The 23775-nt window shown below is 48.8% G+C and overlaps 1 protein-coding gene across 4 annotated transcripts in view; it reads right to left on the reverse strand.

Moving 5' to 3' along the window:
• SECISBP2 (SECIS binding protein 2) overlaps positions 1 to 23775 on the reverse strand; it is a 354953-nt gene that overhangs the window by 30336 nt on the left and 300842 nt on the right. For all 4 annotated transcript variants that reach the window (XM_085632806.1, XM_085632804.1, XM_085632809.1 and 1 more), the window contains one exon: positions 15220 to 15439. In XM_085632806.1, coding sequence (XP_085488932.1) covers positions 15220 to 15439 — 220 coding nt within the window. The remainder of the gene's footprint in view (positions 1 to 15219; positions 15440 to 23775) is intronic.

A 23775-nucleotide genomic window follows, 5' to 3' on the forward strand; every position in this document is an offset into this window, starting at 1 on the left:
CCTGGATACCTGAAGAAACTTCATCATAGTTGCCAGTCTGTCCGGCCTCTCAGATGCAGGAAAGAGGCTGTGCACAGATAAAATCAGGCAGCCGCCGGATCACTCCAGAGGCACCACTAAATGAGCAGCCAAGCATCTTCCAGTGAGAACAAACCTTGAACTGGGTGTGACACACTTTCAAAGTAGTTGGCAATATGCACCTGAACCCAATCACACAATAATATTGTCCCAGCAGGGAAGTCTCTGGACCAGAAGGGGGAGATCCAGGAGAAAGTAGCAGCTATAGGTGAAGTGAGGCTTAGCACCCATGACACTAAATTGCATCTTGCTAATATTGTGAGTGAAATCTTTAGTTCTAGTGTGAATTAAAGTATCTTTTCTCTTAAAGGTAAAGTAATTGCTTGGGAAATCAGTGATTGTACTGCTGTGTGATTGTTAAGTCTTGAGCTCGATTATCCCCACACTACCTCCCTGAGAAGCATGTCACTGCTCGTCATTGCTACCATTGACAGTCAAGTGCTGAAGAGGTAGTACTTAGGTCTTGTTGTGCAGATCCATAGTATGACAGACCATGGGTCATCAGAGATAAATGACCAAAGCCCCATGAGTAACGCCCATTTGGCCCTGCTTGTCTCATTACCCCCAAACCAGGTCCAACAACTGGCAGCAAGTGGTGTGAGATGACTTTAAAACAGTTCAAAATTTCCACAGCAGAGCAATATGTTACACTTGCATCTGCCATATCAGTGTGCAGGTTAAAATGTGTACAAGTTTAGAGGGGTAAACCTTGACACCTTGTCCTTAGATCAGTTGGAGTATCTGTTTGTGGATAGAGGGCTCCCAGACAGGCAAGTCCTGCGAGTTACATTAGAAGCCAGTTACAGAACTGGAGGGGAGGGAGAAACGGTGATGGACTCTAGGCAAGGTACCACGATAGCAAAGCAGGAAGAGAGTGCTGTAGAGAGAGAATTGGAAAGAGAGAGGATAGCTTTAGAGAAAGAGAAGTTCAGGGTACATCTGAGACAGCTACTTCTGTGAAACGAGATTTCACTTCCAGGTCTTCAGGAGTTTCTGCCAAGGTTCCAAAAGAGCTTAAGAGCTTGTGCACATGTAAGTGGAGGGACAAGATATTTTGGAATGATTTTGCGAGTTCCAAGATTGTTTTAAAGGTTTAGGCTTTGAATGGCACAGGGCAGCAGCTCTTGCATTGCCTGCCTATGGAAGTCATCACAAGGATGTCTGTTTTGGAGCACATGGTGCCTAAGCGAATGAAAGCAGCCCAGACTTCTGATTGGAGCTCAAGTCAGCTGAGTACCTTCATAGTTTTAAAGATAGTAAATGACCAGATAGTGTACCATTTTAAACTTGGAACAATGGAGTATTTGTTATTGGAATGAGTGGGTGAGAGGGATGAAGGCGTACTCTACCCCTCGGCCCAATGAAGCATGGCTCTTAGTCAAAGGGGGAAAGGACTCTCAACAGACTGATTCCAAACCAGAAAGTAAGGGCCAGGGTAATTCCAAAGGTTCCAAAGGGCAACAGAAAGGGAAATGGGTTTTAAGTCAGGAACAATACAAGATAAAGGGAGCATATGAAGACTCTCCAAGGCCCAAAATGATTAACCTGACAGTTTCTGTAATAATGCCCCTCCTTGTTACACCTAAAGCAGGTAAAGAGTCTGCACCAGCTGCTTCCATCATAACTAGTGGTTGACTATGAGGGAAGGGACTCAAGAGAGCTTTGTTGCACTTAACCCAGTTGCTATGAACATTTGTGAGAGGGATCCAGAGTAGGACAGGGTGGAGTTGCAGAGTTCCGCTTTGCGGAACTCCACCAAGTGACCCAAAAACTCCCAGAAGCTATGTGGGGTTCCGCAAGCGGCAGAGTGTGTTAGACTGCATTGTTCGCGCTGATTTTTATTGCCTGGAGTTTGTACCCTAGTGGAAAATCAGCGCGACACCATGTGAAGCGCAAGAGGGTGCTGCTTCTTTCTGCCGCTCGAGTAGATTTTCTACCTAAGCGGCAGCTTCCTCAACACGAACGGATGGTTTCTCAACTCGAGGGGTCGTGACCATCTGCGACCGCCCGTGTTGAGAAATCTCACTGGGAGGTGGTATAGCGTTGGATTTTTCAATCTTTTTCAACGTTTCTTTAAGTTGGTGAGCGCGAACGAGGAAAAACTCAATGTCGCTTTGCGGAACGGAGTTTTTTGGAAACTGCGCATGCTTCTAGGAGTGCAGAAAATTCCACAAACTCCACAGGAGCTGGGTTCACCACTCAGGCTTAATACTGAGTCCATGGAGAACTTGCACCCAAACACAATAGTATTTGTGTCAGAAGCTAGTGTCAGTGGAAGGAAATACAGGAACGCATATAACTATGGTTGAGTGGCAGTATCTCGAGCCCTAGAAGAATCTCACTGGTGCCAATGGCATACCCAAATCTGTGCCTCATCTTCCTCTACAATGAGAGTAACCGGTCTGACGCGTGGGATGCCAGAGAGTGGCTTACCACAGGCCCGAACTGTTGGTGAGACTCTTCGAGACTGACTGCCTGCTAGTGCCCACAGGTCGTGGGGGGAAGCACTGCACCTCTGCTGAGACCTACACCAGGGTATCTTGGACCAATGAAGGTAGAAGCGGGCAGATACTTTGAATAGCTGACATTGATTGTGTAGAGTGCAGTATAGAAATTTACTATGTATTAAAGTACTTCTCGTTTTACTAAGAAAAGCACTGGACAATCATGTTATCACATCGTTGTATGTCTGTTGAGTGCTGTCCTGTTGTACCTCCACACTAACCTCCCTGAGAAGCCTGTGATCGCTTGCCATCTCTACCACTGAGGGTCAAGTGCTGAAGGAGCTTTACTTGGCTCAGTTTGCAGAGCCATAGTAGGAAGATCCTCGGGACATCAGAGGCAAACAGCCCCAGCCTTAATGGCTGTGGCCTAATAGTCCCTACTTGCCCTTTGCCCCCCTGTAAGGGTCTTACACAAAGACCATGATCACAGGTATGGCCATACCTGCACTTCTTTGCCAAAGAGATGGGCTGGCTGCCCACCACCACATTCAGTGTCGTGTCCTGCTGAAGGTGATAGTACCCAGCATCTGACTGGTGAGAGTTCATCTGCTTTCCAATTCAGAAACCCAGAGTGACAGTCCCCTGGTGACTGGTTGCAATGGATGATGGAAATGCACTTTTAACTGACTGCATCCCTCCCAAGGATTAGTGCTAACTTTTAATTTGTGTGGTCATTTGGTTGGAAGCAACTGCCTTAATGCAGTACATAAGTTGATCTATTTGAGGTTTCAAGAAGAGTGTCTGCTTAGAGAAAAGAAGGTGTAGTTGGTAAAAGAGAGAGGAGCCATAATGAAATGTAATAGACACCAATATGTTTTTTGAGTGGTGTCTTCTTGGTGAAGAACCTAGTGGTAAATCTCAGACTATTTAATATGTGGTTGTTGTATCACCACTTCAAGAATGACCTTCTAGAGAGAGACTGGACAGCGCATGTGATTTTCCCTCCCCATCAACATTTCCTGTAGTTCTTATGTGAACAGCACAAACAGGATTTCTTCTGCTTACTCTGCAGCTATGCTAAGGACTTGGTATCCAGAAAAGGAACAAAGGTGACATTGTGGCTGTAGAGCCAATATTTTAACATGGTTTCTCTTGCTTTGTGTGAGAGATATCCTGGTTTGAAGGTTGTGTGAGAACTAAAGACGCCCATGGAAGAAAACAGTGAGGGACAAGGAACAAGACCCACCTGCTTTTCCTGTTAGAGGTGGAATCAGGCAATCCCCTGTGTTGTTCGATGAATGCATGCAACTCTTTCAATGACACCAACAGGGGTACACTTCTACATCTATGCTGGTGAGCCACAGGTAGTTTACAAATACACAGTAGTGCTTCATACAAGAAAACAACTGAATCTGTACTATCATAATACCTCTGATATATTGCAAAATTTAACTTTTGTTGTGTACTAACTTTAGAAGTTCGATTCTGAGGCAGCATCTCTTCCAATTATCATGGTCTGTGATTCAGTTATCCAGAAAGACATCTTTGATTCTATTCAAGTCCAAAGAATAACATAAACAACACTAAAAAAATCTAAATATTAGCCGCTATTAAGGAGGAGAAAAAGTCCTCCCCAAAACCAATCATGCAGTTGTGGCCTTCAACGATGCCATACGGAGCTATTGCAATCCACTGTTTTCTAGAATTTCTAAATAAACACTACACTGCTGCACATTCAGTGGTCACGATTGTGATAAGAAACTAGGCCTGGGCTAAATTTCCGTTCCGCTTGCGGAAATTGCAATAATTTGACATTTTCGCATTCCGCGGAGAGCGCGAAAATGTCAAAATTTCCGCATTCCGCAGCTTAGCGATAATTTGTTTCTTGCTCGCGCTGTAATATAATGCATTCTCGGGCGCGCGCGATCGCCTTACCTGAATCCCCGCGTTCGCCGACAAGTTTTCCCGATCCGGTCGCGTTCTCTACGAGATGTTGGATTGTTGGTAGCCATTTGCGCTGTCTCGCGACAGTTCGCGCCCGCAGTAATGTCATTGGTCGCGCGATCACGTCTTTCTTCTCGCGATCATGCACCGCGAGAAGAGTGAAAACAAGATGGCCGCGCCCGCGAGCAACCGCATGGGTAAGTTGGCGAGCCGCGACCACGCAGAAAATACCGCGAACGGGCGGGAAAAAAACTTCCGCATCTTCGCGATATTTCTGCGTGTTTGTGGAGATTTTTAACATTTTCGCGATAATTTGCGAAAGTCACTTTCGCAAATTCCGCCCACCCCTATAAGAAACCCTCTAATGTCTCATATGATTTCAAAACGTTTATCCAAGATCCGTGAATTTATTTACAGAAAAACACCTTGTTGCCAGTTAAAGATCATGAGGTGGAGATCAGAAACTGAAAATTATAGTGATAGTCGATTTTTCTACAAATAATTACAAATATCAACTTTGACAGAAAAGTGTTTGCTTTCGATGGTGCCAAATGTTTGAGTCAGGATCCACCGTAAAAACAGATCTGAGGGCTCTCCAAAGCACTCCATCCTTTTCTGTCCATGAATAACTTTGCGTCAAGCATATTGCTGACTTGGTTGCTGTAAAGCCTCTGCTGTGTTGGGTTAAGATATGGCCCAAGGAGGGCGCCCAGTTAAATCGTTTGATCCTGACTGACTGTCACTTGGCAATGCACATGAAATTCCCTGGATCTCTTAGATAAAGGTGTCTTTCACTAGTTTAGGCAGGGCCGATTCTTTTACAGTTATGACTCCCGGAGTTCTCAAGAGCTTATGCATGTAAATGACATGTTTTTTAAGCACACCTTTTTTCATCGTGAATGCGTAGAGCTTGTGAAGCCTGTGGGGCAGGGGCATTTATTGTTGAAAACTGCAGGGAATGGAGATTTACCTTTCTCTTCTTAGTAGCGAAATGGACAGGTTTCTGGTGGCTCGTTTTAGGTTTAACCAGCTACACCATCTTCTGCCTACTCCATCTCTTTGGTTTCAATCAAGAATGCTGGGCCCCTGTGGCTGTGACCGAAGGTCTACACAGGAAACTCTGCATCTTGTGCTTCTTTGTAAATATTTTAGCCAGCCTCGAAAGCAGTTTCTGCAGCCTCTCCTGAAATCCCTGAATTTTATGCAAGCCGGTGGGGCGCTCATGCATTTGTAACTTCTGTGAAATGAATACACCCTTTTTGCTGTATTCTCCTTTCTTCAGGCAGCTTTGAGGTCAAGACAATCGTGATCCGACTGTGGATATACTTTTCCTGGATATTGTTTTAAATGTGATGTTATTCTATTTTTTTGGGGGGTGTGGGGGGGAGGGGGGGGGCCTAACCGCCAAGCACGGCGGACGCACTTTAAGGGAGCTCTGTGCCCGGACAATTAAATCCTACAAAATCCTCCCTTGCTGGGGTGCATCCTACACCCAAACGAGTGCCACAAAGGAAATGTTGGACCATACAGGGTGCTGCAAGTGTAGGCTGGGCACAAAAGGGGATATAGTGCACATCCTGTTAGATTGTATAACTTTATTATAACAGCGTAAACTATGTCTGCGCCCAATATTTTTAAAATATGATGTAAGAACACGGGCACAGGCGATCAATTTCCTCACGGAATTGCCCTCTATCGAAATCGCAATTGCTCTATGGAACTATATAAAGGTAGTACAAAGATTTCTAACAATATAGGAGTAAAATTGTAGACATTTTATAATAAATTAATTATATAGCTTGTCTAAGAGAAAAGGTTGATTTTAATATGATAATAATTCTTAAAGGGTAAGGACCATCCAAAGAAAGTGATGTTTTATTGGTACCTTCCTTTAAGACATGTACTCAGTGTACGGAAATTTTTATAAATTTGCTGTAGAATATTTTAATCTGTAATTAATTTGTTGCATGCTGTAGAATATTTTAAACCAGTAATTTTCCATTTGCATCTGTTTAAAGATTATGATCTAAATAAACATATTTTTTGACTTTTGATTGCCACAAGCTCAAGAAGTGGCAGATGAGAGATATAGCCACTCTCGCACTGACGGAAGGCAAATTAAACGGTTGTGTAGAACAGCCGAGCGGATGCTGATTGAGGCCTGGCTAGGCCGCCCAACCTCGATCCTGCAGAGGTGGTACTGGCCTGGGGAACCACTGTGGTGCTGTCGGGACGGGGAAGCCAATGCTGTCCCCAGCCTTGTGCGGACCATCGTGGACCCCCATGTGAGGACAGGGGCCTGAAGGGATACTATTTCGGAGACACTGGCCCCTCCGCCGGGAGCACCGAGCCAGCCTACTCCCACCCCTGATACGGCACACCATATGCAGCCCTCCCCCTAACCTGAACATCGCTGACATCCTGGGCCGCCTGTGACAAGCGGTGAGTGGGGTGCGCAGGGAGACCATTGCGGTCCTGGACGGGACCTTGCAGAAGCGTGGCTGGCGACTGGGCTTTGAGCCTGCTGTGGTGAAGGGAGGCGCTTCCGGAATTGGTGTGGTCATCGGCGTGTGTGGGTACCCCCGGGTGCTGCCCCAGGCCGGGCAGAGTGCTCGATTCTAGTCGAGCGTGTGCCGGAAGCAGCTCCTCGGCATCTGGCTGAAGTGTGTGCGCCCTGGCCCGCGGACCATATCCTTGTGGATTGTAGAGAAGCTGGTGTGGCGAGGGCCCGACCGTTGGCTGCGGTGGCTGCTGCAGTGGCGGCTGTGGTGGCGGCCGCGCGGCCTCGGATGATCAAGGGGCTCCAATGTGGGGGTAGGGACCCTGTGGATTGAACTGAGTCGCTGTACCGCCTTGGGGCTCGCTGGACTTCTGAGGCGGTGCACTGTCTTGGCCCTTCCCCCTCCCCCCCCTCCACCTCCCCTTCGCCTGTACCTTTCCGGACTCCTGGACACACAGTGACCAGTGGCGGGCCAGAAACTTGACGACTACCACGGGCCTGGACAGGGACTGGATGCGAACGACTGGCAGCTGAGTCCTGTGCTCGAAGGCTCCTACTGACACGGGTCCTGCCTTCGCTGCAGCCCTGGAGGGCGAATACAGGCAGATGTGCTGCCTGATGGGCCTGTAAGGAGTATGATCACTACTATGTACAGTCTGGTGGAGGCCCGCTGTGAAATCTGGATGACTGCTGTAAGTACGGTCTTGTGGCGCCCTCACCCCTACGGGCTGGGTGTCCTTCTCTTTTTCCCCCTTGGCAACTGGCTGGGGTGCGGAAGCTGGGAGAACCCTGGGTCACTGCCAGAACCTGTGGGCCCGACCTAGGGCTGGATGGACCGGCTCCCCTCCCATCAGTGGGGATGAGACAGCACAATAAGGCCTCGTAGGAGGTGGAAGACCCTGCTGGATCCCGGACACAGATCGGGGCGCTCTTCTCCCTCCCACTGACTTGGCACAGGAGAGGATACACTAGGGCCCTGGGACATTGAATGGTCGTGACACACCCTAGCAACTGCAACACGTTTTGGAAGACTCACATTTGTAACACTTGAGGGCAATCACGTTGATCTGTAATTAGAGTGGCAGCTGGTCGGAGGTCTAACTTTAGTGCCTGTACTCTCATACTGTGGGATAAGGGCAAATTGGCACAGACAGACGCTGGAAGCTTTATACTGACTCAACCACAGGAGCCCGCTCATCATTGAAAGCACAGCCCTTGCTGCAACTACATTGTACAGTTCGCACACCTGGCAGACTGCAGAGGGCCGACCTCCCCTACAGACAGGGCCTTACAGGGCCTTACCTGATACGAAAGCGGAGTCATAGCAAGCAACTAGGCACACTTGCCGGTAGATGCATAGAACTGTTCACCGGTGCCAGAAACAATAACAATGGGGCGCCTGAAGAGCAAAGCTCCGGAGAATAACACTGCATGCACACAACAGGCGGAGGATATGGACGCCACCTCTCAGCCGTCCCTCTCAAGCTGCGTCCCTCCAACGAATATGGTCTCAGAACACGGCAAACTGGACCTAATTCTCCAAGAAGTACACCAAAAAGGCTATAGAGCAGCAAATCGGCTCCTTGACAACAGGACTCACTCTCCTGAAAGCAGACCATATCAAACTTGCCACCACCGTTAAAGATAACAAACTTGCCATAGCTGAGTTAGTACCGCAACATAAGGAACAGGCAGCGCAACTTACACAACTACAATGCCAGGTGACGGGCCTGCAGGAGCGGGCTGGCGACACAGAAGGTAGAGCTCGCCGGAACCACGTCCGGGTTATAGGCCTTTACGGAATGGCCCCACGCCACCAAATTCATGGAGCAGTGGTTCAGGGAACATGTGGCCACAGAGGGCCTTACAGATTTCTTCTGTGTAGAGAGGGCCCACAGGATCCCATCAGGACGTCCAACAGCAGAAGCCATGCCCCATCCTATGATTGCCCGGATATTAAATTATAGGGATCGAGACTTGTTGCTCCAGAAGGCCAGAGAAGAGGCCCCAATACAGTATGAGAACCAAAGAATTTCACTGTACCCAGACTACACGATGCTAGCGCAGCACAGAAGCTCCTCATACACAGCGACCAAAAAGAGACTTAGAACCTTGGATCTTAAGTATGCCCTACTCTTCCAAGCTCGCCTGAAAGTCATACACGATCAAAAAACTAACTTTTTTGACACTCTGAGGAGGCAGATGAATGGCTGGAGATTATGTTTCCACCGACGACATCCGGGTCCTCCACGCAAAGTATGCTTCACAGCCAGAAGACGCCGGGGTCTCGGAGATCAAGTCATAATAAACTTGCTCAAAAATCCCAGGGCGCTAATCCTACTCCGGAGCAGGCCTTACGTGGCCGTGTGGAGGCGATAGCAGCGGCGAGCACCTTCAGACGGCATCTGAATCATCCGAAGAGAACACTGTTCATTTGGACTCGGAAAATAGTATTGCTTTATTCCCCAATGTAACTCCTCAGACTGCAGATGACCTGCTTGGCTAATAAATAGTCGGGAAGGGGGATCTGCCTCACCCAGCTGGTAACTATGCAACGGTAATTGGTAAGATATCAGCGGGCAATGGTGCGCAACACACACTTTTACCCCCCGCTTCGGTACTGTTACATTGTCATATGCATTAAGTCTGGGTAATATGGGCTCATACAACCCAAACAAACTATGTATAACATAGGAAGCACCCCCCCAGAAGGCGAATGCACCTCATAACCTGTTTACAGTTCACACTGTTGTGTTATGAGTTTGGACCAGTGAACTTAGAACGCTGGACCTAGTATTCAAAGTTGTTCCAAGGGAGTTCTGGGTTACTGGCTCAACCCACATAATACTACTTCTCATACCTGTCCTGGCGCCCCGCCCTACTAACAGCAATCCAAGCAGACACTTGACCACATGCCAGATGCATATACAATAATAACCTGGAATGTTCGGGGCCTGGGCTCTATTCACAAACGCCATAGGATTAATACACAAATAAACAGACGCAGGGCTCACATAGTGTTCCTCCAATAATCCCACCTCACAGAGCCTGAAGTTACAAAGATGCGTGGGAAATGGAAAGGTCAAATCTTTTCCACATCATATTCGGCCTTTGCTAGAGGGGCAACAATATGGATCAGAGGTGGGATCCCCTTTGTAGCCTTAGAACAACGCATAGACCCGCAAGGTCGATATACCTTAGTGTAAAGAACACTAGATGGCGCGCAAGTGATATTAGGAAGTATTTACGCCCCTAATTTCGACCAAGATAAATTCCTGGTGCACATTAACACTGTTTTGGTGGACTGGGCTGTACTCCCATAGATTCTAGGCGGCAACTACAACGCGGTCATGGACACTGCCATGGACCGTTCGCATCCCCCCATTCAGGGAGCGGGATCCATTAAACAGGCTGAGGCACTGGTCTGGTGGGAAGAGGGCTGGTCGCTAGAAGATGCTGGGCGACTCAAAAACCCGAACAGTAGGGAGTTCTCCTTTTTCTCCCCGACCCACCAGCCACACACGAGGATAGATATTTTGCTCTACACCCCTCAGCGCAAGTTACACATACTACCTATCTGGGCAAAACCCTGTCTGACCACAACCCACTGGAATTAATCCTTGCCTGGGGTGTGACCCCCACCCGGTCCCCCACATGGAAATGATGGTCTCAGATGCTAGAGGACCCCGTTTTAAAGAACACTATGGCAGAAGGTATTAAGAATTATTTCACTGAGAACACCAATTCTGCCTCCACCAGACATCTAGAATGAGACGCGTTTAAGACTGTGATTCGGGGTATAACTATCAGCACCACTGCAGGGGCGTGAAGGAGTTACACAATAGCCTAAAAGCCAATGAAAACAGTATGAATGCACTATGACAGGGAGCAACACGGGACCGCAGAAATGCAGGAGGTGCGTATCAAACACACTGAACTGCTGGAAAGTCTCAGAGAAATAGACTACAAGTCATACACTCCGTTAAAACACACTGAGGCGGACAAATTTGGTGCGCTATCCTACGTGACGTGCCCCCCACCGTAGTCATACATGAGATAACCACGCCACAGGGGGACAATGTAACCACCCAACGGGATATAAACAAAGCCTTCTGCAATTATAATGAAATCCTATATCAAGCCCCAATACCACAGACAGAGGACATCATAGACGCCTTCTTCGAAGACCTACCTTTTCCCCAACTAGACCGCACTGCGCAAGATGCTCTATTGGGCCCCATCACCAAGTCAGAAATTAGAGAAGCCATGCGGGCGCTACCACGCAATAAAGCCCCAGGCCTGGATGGGCTACCGATAGAGTTCTTTACCACATTTGCAGACACTATGGTCCCACAACTAGAGCAGCTATACAAATCAGCACTGGAAATAGGGCATTGGTAGTGTCCCTTCCTAAACCAGGACACTTGGCCACAGACATCTCGGTATACCATCCCCTCTCTCTACTTGCCACAGAGTATAAAATTCTGAGTAAAATCTTGGCACTCCACCTCCTCTCATACCTGCGGAACCTGATACACACGGACCAATGCGGCTTTGTGCCAAAGCGCAGCACCTCATTGAACATTCAACGCCTATACCATGTCATGGGAACAGCATCCACTGGGGAGCACAATGCGGGCTGCATTACATTAGATTTAAAACAGGCATTTGACACTCTCCACTGGGACTACATGGTGAAATCACTGGGGAAATTTGGCATACCCCCGGGATACCTGAAATGGGTAAAATTACTGTACACAGCTCCCACTGCACGAGCTTGCACAGGAGGCTGCATCTCCCGCACATACCCGGTAGGCAGAGGCACCCGCCCAGGGTGTCCTTTATCGCCCTTGTTATTTGTATTCGCATTAGAACCACTGGCCATTAAATTAAGGTCCGAAACGGAACAAGTAGGTATTAAAGTATGGCATACCACCCATGTACTGTCTGCATGCGCAGACAACAATATTCCATACGCCAAGGACCTGGTTAACGACCTAGGGCCTACTCCGGGTATATTCCATCAGTTCAAGCAGGTCTCTGGCCTAGCTATAAATGATGGATGTTCTTTTTCCATCCCAGCATACATCCAGATACCATACCATTTGGGCAGCTCACTCTCTCGGTGGTGCAACACACATTCAAGTATCTAGGCATCCACATCTATAGAGAAGCACAAGACCTAATAGAAGGTAACTTGAACAGGGCTATCAGGGCACTTCGTTCCCAAACGATCTTCTGGACTTCATTGCCGCTGTCCGTGATGGGCAGGGTGGCTATCTCAAAGATGGTCATCCTCCCACGATTACTGTATTTCTTCATGAATTTACCGGTAGTAATTCCTACTCCCTTATTAAAAACGTTAGATACCTTACTCTCTGACCTAATCTGGGGCAAAGGCTGACGTAGGGTGGGCCTAGCTAAACTACAATTAGCAACAGACAAGGGTGGCCTAGGGGCACCTGATTTCCGAGCCTATTGCTACGCAAGCCAATTACAATGGCTGTCATACTGTTTGGCAGGCCGTAATCTACAGGATGTGGGCTACACCATTCGTGACCTCAACCGCAGCGACTTACACACTTTGGTACTGCCTCGCTCGAAAATCCCGCAAAGAGCACCAACACTGTTATGCACAGCACTTCTATATTGGCACAGGGTGGTCCAATACACGCGCCGGAATATCCCATATGCTAATAATGTGCCTTTATTGGGAATCCCTGCACCCACAGGACTGATTACAACTCGGACCATCCGCTGTTGGGCTGAGGGGAGGGTTGCCACGGTGGGGGCGCTCTTCAACAATGGCATCCTCATGGACTAAGAGAACTTCACTAGGGAAAATGGGGTCTCTGGACACCTATACATGACACACTCAACTATCCTCGCCTATGTTAAAAAGCACTGGGCCCCAAACAGAGAGGAACCCCAAACACATGAATTAACACAAGCACTTCATCTCATTGGGAGGGAATGTCACCTCACGAAATGGCTATATAGTGCCATCAGGGCATAAGCCGGGATATCTCTCACCGGCCTGCGTAACAGGTGGTCTGAGGATCTAAGGAAAGAATTAACTGACAAGTAATGGGCTTCACTGCTGGAGTACCCCAAGAAGGTGTCTCGCAATGCCAAATGTAAATTCATACATTACATAGGGCGTACCTCACTCCACACCGTTTAGAGCGTATATTCCCAGATACACAGCATCGGTGCCCCAGGTGTAGGTTAGAAAACGCCGACCTTTTATATATGCTGTGGACATGCCCAATATTAGCTCATTTTTAGGAGGGGGTAGTCCAGTGTTTAAGAACCACTACAGGCATTCCTATAGAACAGACAATGGGTAGTTGTGTGATTGGCTTTCGCCGCCACCCTAAATCGCAGAAGGTGCAAACCCGTTTCCTTGACTTGTCGGTACTGCTTGCTAAGTGCGCTATCACCATGCAGTGGAAATCGGCGAAGGCCCCATCAGTTTATATTTGGCATGGAGAGGTGACACGCTGGGGTAGTGCGGAGAGTGCTGCTATTAGATGTGAGGAGGCCCGAGGTCTGTCTAAGATCTAATCTTAATGGAATGGGACCTACTAATGGAGGCATTTAAGGCCCTAGAGCCTGCTCCTGTTCCTAGAATAGCTGACGGATAGCATGGAAATTATCGTCCTCTGCCGACTCCCACATTATTGTCGATCCCAGAATGCATGTACACACATAGTAGGGTTCTCTAAACCTCATATTATACACATGTCACTATGGACACAGGATGGCCACCAGGTTAAGGTTGCATGGACGAGAGTTCCAATTGGGGTAGAGCCAAACAGGAGGGGTGGGGGGGATAGGGAAGTTCAGATGTTATGTAGATTTGTTATTAATAATTCCACGCATATGTGAACTCGTTTATCAGGTATCACTGTGTGAAGGCACCTGTATTATATCCGGTACCAAGTAGTGTAATCTCAATTGATGCTCATAGACTATAAACTGTATGATATCGAACGCAAGACGTTACCTTCAATGTACTGCAAATTTCACTAAGCATATCTATGTTTTTGTCAACTTGGAAAAGAACGAAAAAATCAATAAAGAATGTTTAAAAAACATGTATTCTATTTTTTATTGGTATTTATCTATGATACTGCATTTTATGTATTTGCTCTGTGATTTTATCTTTTATGGTTCTGATTTCGACTGAATAAAGATTGATTTGAAATGGAATCGGACTTGTATCAATATACCAAAGACAGAAAACCTGACTGAGTTAGAACATCTACCATATCCTTTCTGACCTGAGCATGAAGATGCTGGTTATCTATCAAAGACCCTGGGTGATCCCAGGTTCAAAAGTTACATAAACATTACTTGCCTTTCTTCAGGGATAGGGATTATGGTTGTGAAGGTGTGGATGTTCCCCTACCGACCCAGAAAAAATTAATAAAGAATGGGAACCAAGAAGTGATCTCACACAGATGATTTAAACTCTGAAGACTACAATGAAAGGCAGAAAAATATCTAATTTGCCAAAATGACCAAAACTCAAGGTATTTGTGGATGAGATGCCGCAAGAGGTAATGTATCCTGACAATCCTACATCTGCTGTCCAGCTGTCTGTGACAAAGCCAAGGGTCTTTGATTGAATGCTACATAACCCTTTTTCAGCACCACTTTAAAGTGGTTTTGGAGGTCTCTTGGAGTAGATTCAGCATAACAGTGGCAGAGGCTTAATGAGCGTGATGCAAGACATAAGTGAGTCAGCTACAAAGAACTGTTTGTCACATTTATGTAAACCTTGAAAAGGTTTGTAATTATATTTGATTCCCCCTATTAATACAATGTAAATAAAATATGAAAAACCTAAATCATTCTCTTACCTTCCACACACCTACCATCAAGATGAACTCCCACATAGCCATACAAATTTAAGTAACACTTTTGAAAAAAGCCCCAATACATAGGGATAAAATACCATTAACCACATATTAAAAAAGACAACTTCTCTGCTTTTAAAACATTTGATTGATATTATTAGTTATGCAATTAGTGCAAGCACCACAGTTCACTAGGGAGCTTTGTCAGCAAAAACTGCAACATAAAGGTCAAGAAAGAGAGAGAGGTCAAATAAAAATAGAAAGAAAATTATGAACTATTTCTTTACTGCTCCACAGTACTAAAGTTGTTATGAGGGATCGGCACAATAATTCCAGAGCATAATGCTGGTCTTCATGATTTTAAACCAAAAATTAAGAGAGTACTCACTGTATTCTGGTTCGTCAGTAAGTTCATCAAGTTCATCCAATCCAGGAAGAAATTCTGGCCTGATTTCAGAAATACTAGGATCTTCCTTCGCACTTGTAGTGAGTTCACTTTGATTTTTCGATGCTTCATCTTCAAATTGTTCTTTCTCCAGTGCTGATAACATGTTGTTATAGTCCTCCCTTGCTTTCACTGTCAGCTCACACATTTTGTGAAAATAGTCCTAAAATGCAAAATCATGCATTTATGAGGTAGCACAATCCACTGAATGGAATAAAACGTCTGCATGGCCTCCATAACACACTATGATCTGGCATTTGTCCCTACCATGAACAGATTAAACTTCATGCCTAAACCACAGTTCTGGCGACTCACCTGCACTAGATTTTTCTTTTTCATGGATGATGACTGTAGGAAGTCTACCTTTTCTTTGTGGTCAACCCCAATTTTTCACCTTTTTCTGGACTGTATTGTATTCCTGTTTTAGACTCTGCAGTGCCCAGAGAAGGTGCTCTTAGACTAAAACCTGGCTAACCCTTTATTGGAATATATAATTTTTCCATGAGGCAAAAGTGTATGATGCAGAAGTACACCCATGGCATGAAACATTAACTGTCACAAGTGGACTGCCTCACTTATTGTGCCACCCAACAGCGTGGTAAAGGAAAACATGGCTTCAGGCCTACCTTGAGTAGCCTGACTGCTGCAGACTAATAACTGCAGTATGACTGGTTAAAATAACTCTTTTTAAAAGATAAAAGCCTCCCCTTAAAATATGATCAAGTAACTCCTGTATAAATCTTGTAGCCCACATGGCTGGGAGCATGGTATTTTAAAGCAAGACATGTGGAAAATTAATGTTAGCATGTCTCTACAGTGACAAAGCCCTAAAAGCTATTTTCACTGTGGTAGGCCTAGCTATCCATAACCATAAAATATTAATGCTGCATCTCAGGAATGGGATCCGCTAGTAAAATAATTAACCACTATTTTCAATAGTTATTAAAAATCTATTTCAATGGTGATGTCAGATTTTTTAATACATATTAAAGTAAAGTAACTTTTAAAAAGTCACCCCTGTCCCCCCCCCCCTATTCCTGTAGATCGGTAGGGTCCTCCCCAGGGGAGCTCATAATGCTGCTTTGACTTTTGCTGCCTTGTGGATTTGTTTGTAGTTTCTTATAAAAAATGGAACCGCCATTTGGGGGGTCCGGACGGTGTGGCCGCCAACGCTTCGCTCGACATCTGGGACCTTTATCACTTGCCGCTTGTGTTTAATAACTGTATTTTATGCTCTCACTGTTTGCTAGCGGCCGGCCTGAAGGTTGTAGGCCGATCTTTGTATATCTTTTGCATTCTGTAATAAAGGTTTCAAAAACAAAAAAAAAAAAAAGGTCACCCCTTCCCTGCCTGAGGTCCCTGGAGGCTAATTTGCCTTAAGCTTGGCTCAAAATATTTTCAGGATTGAATAGGTGTGAATGAGGTGCAAAATGCCTCTCAGGAGCAAACAATAGGCTGACCTAAAGTCCCCTGAACTCCACAGGATATTAAGAGTGGGGTCTGGGGGAGGAGCCTAGCGCTTGACCAAGATGGCCGCGTGAGCTTAGAGCTCCCGAGACCCTCGCGCCCTCCGTCGACTATCCTGTCTCTAATCCTGATGGTATGCATGGCACCGTGTTGCTGAGTTGTCAGGGAGGCGATTGATGCTACCCGCGGTCGGATCGCCCATCGGGAACCGGACTTACGACTGGCGGAAGATTGCGGCCTAACTCCCGGGGATGCCAGGGGCTAGAGTTGGCAGGATGCCCGACTCCTAGTTGATCAACAACGGCCTGGCGAGGTGTGAACTGTCGGACGGAGGTCCTCGCACTTTCACTTTCGATTTCGTTCCCTTTGTCTGCCCGGACACTGTAGAGCTCTGGGTGGCTTTATTACCCCAAGGACGCTCGGCGGGCTACTCTGGCAGCACAAGGCAGACCTGCTCACTCCTTATCCCTCTCTCTGAGAGGGAACAGTCTTAACTGCACTGGACTGCCCGGAGTCCATTATGTCGGGCAAAGCAGAAGGGGATCGGCTGAAGACTAAGTCCACCAGGCGGGGAACGTATTCCCAAGTCAACAGTATGGACCGCTACGCCCTCCTGAAAGCATCGCCGAGTGGATCGAGCCAGGCGCCGGATGCCCAGAAGGAGGACTCGCCTGGGACACCGGAGTTCTCCCTACAGGATGTCATGGGCGTGCTCGACGGGATGCAGACCTCGATGGGGAGACAGTTCGAGGCCCTGGCGCATAAGGTGGATGCCATCCTGGTAGATGTCAATCTGATCCGCTCGGACCTGGGCAAGACGAACGAGCGCGTTAAGAACCTGGACCACAAGACCACGGGCCTCACTGATGATGTTGCGGATCTGCAGACCGAGGTTCGGAAGCTGAGGGCCGAGAGTGACCTCGCCGCCCGCCGGCTGGAGGACTTCGAGAGCCGGGCCAGGCGCAACAATGTGCGCGTCATCGGGGTCCCGGAGTCCTCGGATGAGGCTTCGGCGGACCTGCTTGTGGAGGATTTGGTCCTCAATCATCTGAAGCCTAAGGGCCTTGGAAAGTTTTTTGCGGTGGAAAGGGCCCATAGGGTGCCGGGCGGGCGGCCTAAGGCGGGTGCCCCGCCGCGGCCGATTGTCGCCCGGCTCTTCCATTTTCGAGATCGGGACGCTATCCTGCAAGCTTCGAGGGTGACGGGCCCAGTCCCCTTCCAGAATGCGTCGGTGAATTTTTATCCGGACTTCACCCAGCAGGTGCAGAGACAGAGCTTCCTGGGGGTGAAGCGGAGACTTCGGGAACTGGATCTGAAGTATGCCATGCTTTTCCCTGCCAGACTACGGGTGGTGCATGAAGATCGGACATTCTTTTTTGACTCTCCTGTTATGGCCGACGAATGGCTGGACGCTTTGCCCCGGCGACGGACGGGGGATGACACAGCCGAGCATGGAGACAGTGGCCGGGATGGACAGGGCTGATATCTCAGAGCCGGCCTGACTTGATTTGACCATACTTGAAGATTTGAACAGAGTGCAGTAACTGTGGAGGGTTGCGGGAGGACGAGGGGTGCTCTTTTCCTCCCTTAGGGTACTTTTTGTAGATTTTTTGTTTTTGTAGGGCGACAGGCACACTGCAAGTTGGGGGGGCTTTGTAAGCTGCAGCAGGGGTGCAGGGTGGGGGGAGTTTTGGGGATTTTGAGTTTGTTGTTGGGGGGTTTATTTCTGCAAGGCATGATGATTATCCTCAGGGCTGTTCCATGGTGGCTCCTCGGGTGTGGGGTGGGCCTCTTTCCGTTTGAGGATGGGGGGTAGGGGCTTAAGTGTTATAAGCTGGAATGTTAATGGTTTGGGGGATCGCATCAAGAGGGGGATTGTTTTGCAATTTTTGAAACGCTCAATGCCAGATGTTGTCCTGCTGCAGGAGACGCATCTCATAGGTAATATGTGCTATGCCCTGAATAGGAAGGGGTATAAATTCATTGCACACTCGGGATTCTCTTCTGGGTCCAGGGGTGCGGGCATCCTTGTTAGAGCATCGTTGCCTTTTGAGGTGGACTCCACCATTGTTGACGATAGGGGGAGGTTTGTGGCGGTGGCGGGGCGGTGGGAAGGAAGGACTTTGGTTTTGGTTTCGGTTTATGTCCCGCCGGCCCTGCAGGCCTCCACACTTGCTGAACTGGGCAGGGCTTTGCTGACTCTCCCGGGGGGAATGCTGGTAGTGGGAGGGGATTTCAACGCTGTGGGCTCCGGACTGTTGGATAGATACCCGCCCAGGGACACAGGGGGGGCTCAGAAATGGCTTCCAGACTTCCTGGATACGTTTGGTCTGATAGACTGCTGGAGGCTCCGGCACCCCACACAGAGTCAATACACGTTTCACTCCGGGGCGCATGGTAGCCTCTCCAGGATTGATTACCTGCTCACTCTGGCCGCACATGCCTCGTTGATATCCGAGGCGAGGCACATGGCACGCGGTATCTCTGACCACTCGCCAGTGTGGATCCGGCTGGATCTAGGTCGGGAGGGAGGAGGGAGGGTGGCCCCCATCAACCCATGGTATTTCCGAGACCCCAAGATGCGCAGCGCCCTGGTAAAGAAGGTGGATAATTACTTTAAGGACAATCTGGGAACCGTGGACTCGGCGGTGTCGCTGTGGGAAGCCTTTAAGACCGTGCTTCGGGGGGAAGCCCTCTCCCTGGTGGTGGCTGCCAAGAATCGGAGGGATGGCGAGGTGCGGCAAGTGGAGGAGGAGATCGCGGCCCTTGAGGGGGCTATGGAGGAGGAGGTTACAGAGTCCTCACTGCATGAGCTTTGCTTGAAGCAGGCGGAGTATAGGGACCTGGTTACGAACGCCGCTAAGACCCTCAGTAGGGAACAACAGGGCCGCCTGTATGACGTTGGTGATAAGGCAGGGAAACTCCTGGCATGGTTGGACAGGAAAGAACGGGTCAATAGAGTGGTGCCAGAGTTGACGGGAGAGTGAGGAGAGGCGATTGTGGAACCTGAGGGGATTGTGAAGTGTTTCGCGGAGTATTTTCGTAGGGTTTATTCCTCTGTGTCGGACAGGCCGCCCGAGGACTCGTCTGATCTCCTCCGTGATATCGAGTTGCCCTGCCTCTCTGACATAGATAGGGATGATTTGGATGGTGACATAACGGTTGACGAGGTGGCGGGGGCGATTCGCGCGTTAAACTCGGGTAAGGCCTCTGGACCGAATGGACTGCCGATCGACCTGTACAAACTGTTCCCGGATAAGGTCGCCCCTCACCTGCGCGCCATGTTTTTGGAGGCGCGGGGGGATGGGATCCTTCCGTTGGATCAGCGGCTGGCGTCGATCGTGGTAATACATAAAGAGGGTAAACCCCGAGATAGGTGCGCCTCCTATCGGCCCATTTCACTCCTCAACGCTGAGCCGAAAATTCTGGCCAAACTCCTGGCTATCCGTTTGAGTAGGGTGCTTGGCGATTTGGTCCACCCGGATCAATCTGGCTTCATCCCGCACCGAAACACAGCATTAAACCTTAGGCGTCTTCATGGCGTCATCGCCAGGGCGGGCACGCTGCGTGAACCGGCGATTGTGGCATCTCTTGATGCCACGATGGCCTTTGACACGGTGGAGTGGGCATACTTATGGGCTGTGCTGGCCAAGTTTGGTTTCGGTCGCGGTTTTGTGAGTTGGGTTCGGTTGCTGTACGAGGGGCCACTAGCGAATGTTGTGGTGAATGGTCGGGCATCTACTCCGTTTCAGCTTGGTAGGGGTACTCGGCAGGGTTGCCCCCTGTCGCCTCTGTTGTTCGCCCTCGCCCTTGAACCGTTGGCTGCGTGGATACGTTGGCACCCGGATATACGGGGCCTCCGGTGGTCGCCTGATCACGAGGACCGTATTTCGCTTTATGCCGATGATATCCTACTGTATCTTGCCTCACCTAAGAAGTCACTTATAGTGGTCTGTGACGTACTCGCATCGTTCGGTAGGAACTCGGGGCTTGTGATTAATTGGGGCAAATCGTACTTGTACGTTCTTAGTGGCGAGGTCCCACCGATCCCTAGAACATGTTCGATACAGGTTGCCCAGCAGGGTTTCGTGTATTTGGGGATTTTTATATCCATGGATCCTGTTGTGCGCTATGAGAGGAATCTGCTCCCCCCCCTTGGCGCGCTTGAGGCGAGATGTTGAAGGTTGGCGGAGGCTGCCGCTCTCCCTTGTTGGGCGTGCGGCCCTGTTCAAAATGATGTCTCTTCCCCGCTTCCTCTATGCCCTCCAGAACACCTTGGACTGGGTACCGGCCAAATACTTTCGGGAGGTCGAAGGCCTCCAACGGACGTTGCTGTGGGATGGGCGGCCGCGAATAGCTATTTCAAAGTTGACGCTCCCATGGTACGATGGGGGCATTGCGCTCCCAGACATCCGACGGTACTATTGGGCCACGCAGCTGAGCGCGATCAACCATGGGTTTTATGGCCCTGCCCTCAGCCCTGGGTATGCCCTGGATAGGTGGCTGCTGCGTGGCGGCAACTACTACAGGGCGTTGTATTCGCGGTCCTTAGACTCGTCCCTCACGGGGCCCACAGGTGTGGCGGTGCGTGTATGGAAATGGCGACTGATTCGTTGGGCTGGAAGGATAGGCTCACCCTCGCTACCCCATTGTTTGAATCGGAAAGATTGGGAAGACTCTGGCATACGAAGGGCTTTGATAAATGGGACCTGATAGGTATATCCAAGGTGGGAGATGTGCTGCATAAGGGGAGGGTGAAGTCCTTCGAGGAGTTGCAGACTGAGTATGAGCTAGGGCCCTCAGAGTATTTCAGGTATATCCAGCTGCGTCACGCCCTCCGATCAGTCCTCGTGGAGGGTGAGAAGGTGCCGGAGTCCTCTCCCCTTGAGGACCGAGTCCTTGATGGTCATATGCCCGAGAGCACGATCTCGCTCATATATAAGAAGTTGATTAACGTCCGGGCTGATATGCTTTTGGGGCTGAGATAACAGTGGACTAGGGATGGCCTTGAGTTGGATAATGAGGACTGGCAGTCAGCGGTTTCTTCTCCTAAGGAGGTTTCGATCCCGTCGCGTCTGAGGCTGGTGCAGCTTAAAATACTGCACCGGGTGTATGTGACGGGGCCAAGGCTGGTCCACATGGGATTCTCGGAGGACGGCCTGTGCAGAAGGGGATGTGGTATGGTGGGTACTTTCCTGCACATCATTTGGGAATGTGGTGTCATTGTGGAGTTCTGGAGGAGAGTCCATGCAGTTATGGGGGAGGTGACGGGCACTGCGGTACAGCCGGAGGCGCAGTGTTGCCTCCTGAACGTCTGGGGGCCCACTGACCTCGATGAGGCGCAGACCCAATGGGTGACTCTGGGTAACATGGTAGCTAAAAGGGATATCGCGCGATTGTGGGGCTCCTCGGGACCCCCTACACTGACCGCGTGGATGGAGAACATGGACTGGAGCATGTTTAGGGAGAAGACGGTCTACTGCTCTAGAGGTCGCCCCCGGAAGTGGCACGCCATCTGGGGGCGGTGGAACCAATACAGGGGGGGAATATGTCTTGCCCCGGATCTGGAACCTCCCGAGGAACAGCTTTTCCCCTGACCTACTTTCCAGCACAGCTTGGTTTTAGGAACCGTTTTGGGCCTCTGCTGTCCCCCTTCTTCCTCCGTACACAGTCTTGTAACTAGTAGATGAGTGGGGTCCGGCCTCCCCTGGGGGCTTTCGCCATGGGCTTTCAATGTTCTGCCTTGCTGGGGTTTGTTGTGAGTTTTTTCTGTGTTTATTTAAAATTGGACCTTTGCATTACTCTTTGAACTGTATTGGGGACACATCACTGTATCTAACTCTCAATGCTGCCGAACCTTCGGGCTGTCGGCTGAATAGCTGTGTCCTGAATTTTGAAATAAAGGTTTTAAAAAAAAAAAGAGTGGGGTCTGGGCATCCTGTGACACCACACTGTCATATTCTGCTTGACAGTGAAACCAAACTGTCATATTCTGCTTGACAGGTCAGATGAGCCACATGTGACAAGTGGGATACACGTGAAAGGGAGAGAACAGGATGTAGAGACATTTTTGGTGGATCCCCTGTCTAGTTAGTGAAGCACCCTGATTTTGCCCCACCAGACTTCTGTCACTGGGTTGTTGTGAGTACAGTGCCTGCCTAAACTGGAATTAAGTGTTAAATGTCTCTAGGCCATTCTCACATACACCCCAGTCCTCACAGCCCACGTTTAGTGTGGCTGAAGACGTCCACCATCTTGAAAATGCTTTGAAATATAGCACTTTGAGTCTGTTTGTAGAAAAGAAACCAGGAACTACTGAAAAAGTAGGTAGGGTTGATCCGGGAACCTTCACCTAATTTGTTAGTGAGGGCCTCTCAGTCACCCCACCCAGTAGCTGGTGATAGGGATACACGTGGCACCTCCAGGCACCCACTTCAAATCACTTTTTGGACCTGCGGAAGATCAGAATATGATTGGAGCTGTTGTCTGTAACCTGAAAGGAGCCTTGGACGACTGGGCCTGCTCTCGCTAGTATCCAAAAAAAGAAAGTGGACTCCAAGGGTTAATTGATTGCCCTCCTGTGTGGCTATAGAGAGACAACAATTTACAACAAGCCTTCTTTTGTAAGTACTCAGCTGACCGATAGCACCTGGTCTGGACCCTGCTACTGGCCTTTTCCTGACACACTGTGTGTCTCTAACTGCCTCCCCTAAGATCCCCGGGAGCTTTAGAAGTGCACACCTTTGGTTGATTGGGACCTAAAAGAATACGTCAAAAGGTAAAATCCTTGACCAGGATGTACCTGGTTAGTGTATCTGCCCGCTCTCCATCACTGTCAGCCTGAGACTGTGCCTAGATCCCAATCTACCGTGACCATTGGCACTTTGGGCTTCTTTGTGCTATTTTCCTTTAAATCTTAAAAGAATATATATATATATATATATATATATATATATATATATATCAAACAAACAAGTTGTCCCCTCAACAGAAGCCTCTCACAGGAAGGTAAGTATTCAGCGTTTATTGGTA

Source organism: Triturus cristatus, chromosome 2_1 (genome assembly GCF_964204655.1).
Source record: "Triturus cristatus chromosome 2_1, aTriCri1.1, whole genome shotgun sequence".
NCBI classification, from domain to species: Eukaryota; Metazoa; Chordata; class Amphibia; order Caudata; family Salamandridae; genus Triturus; species Triturus cristatus.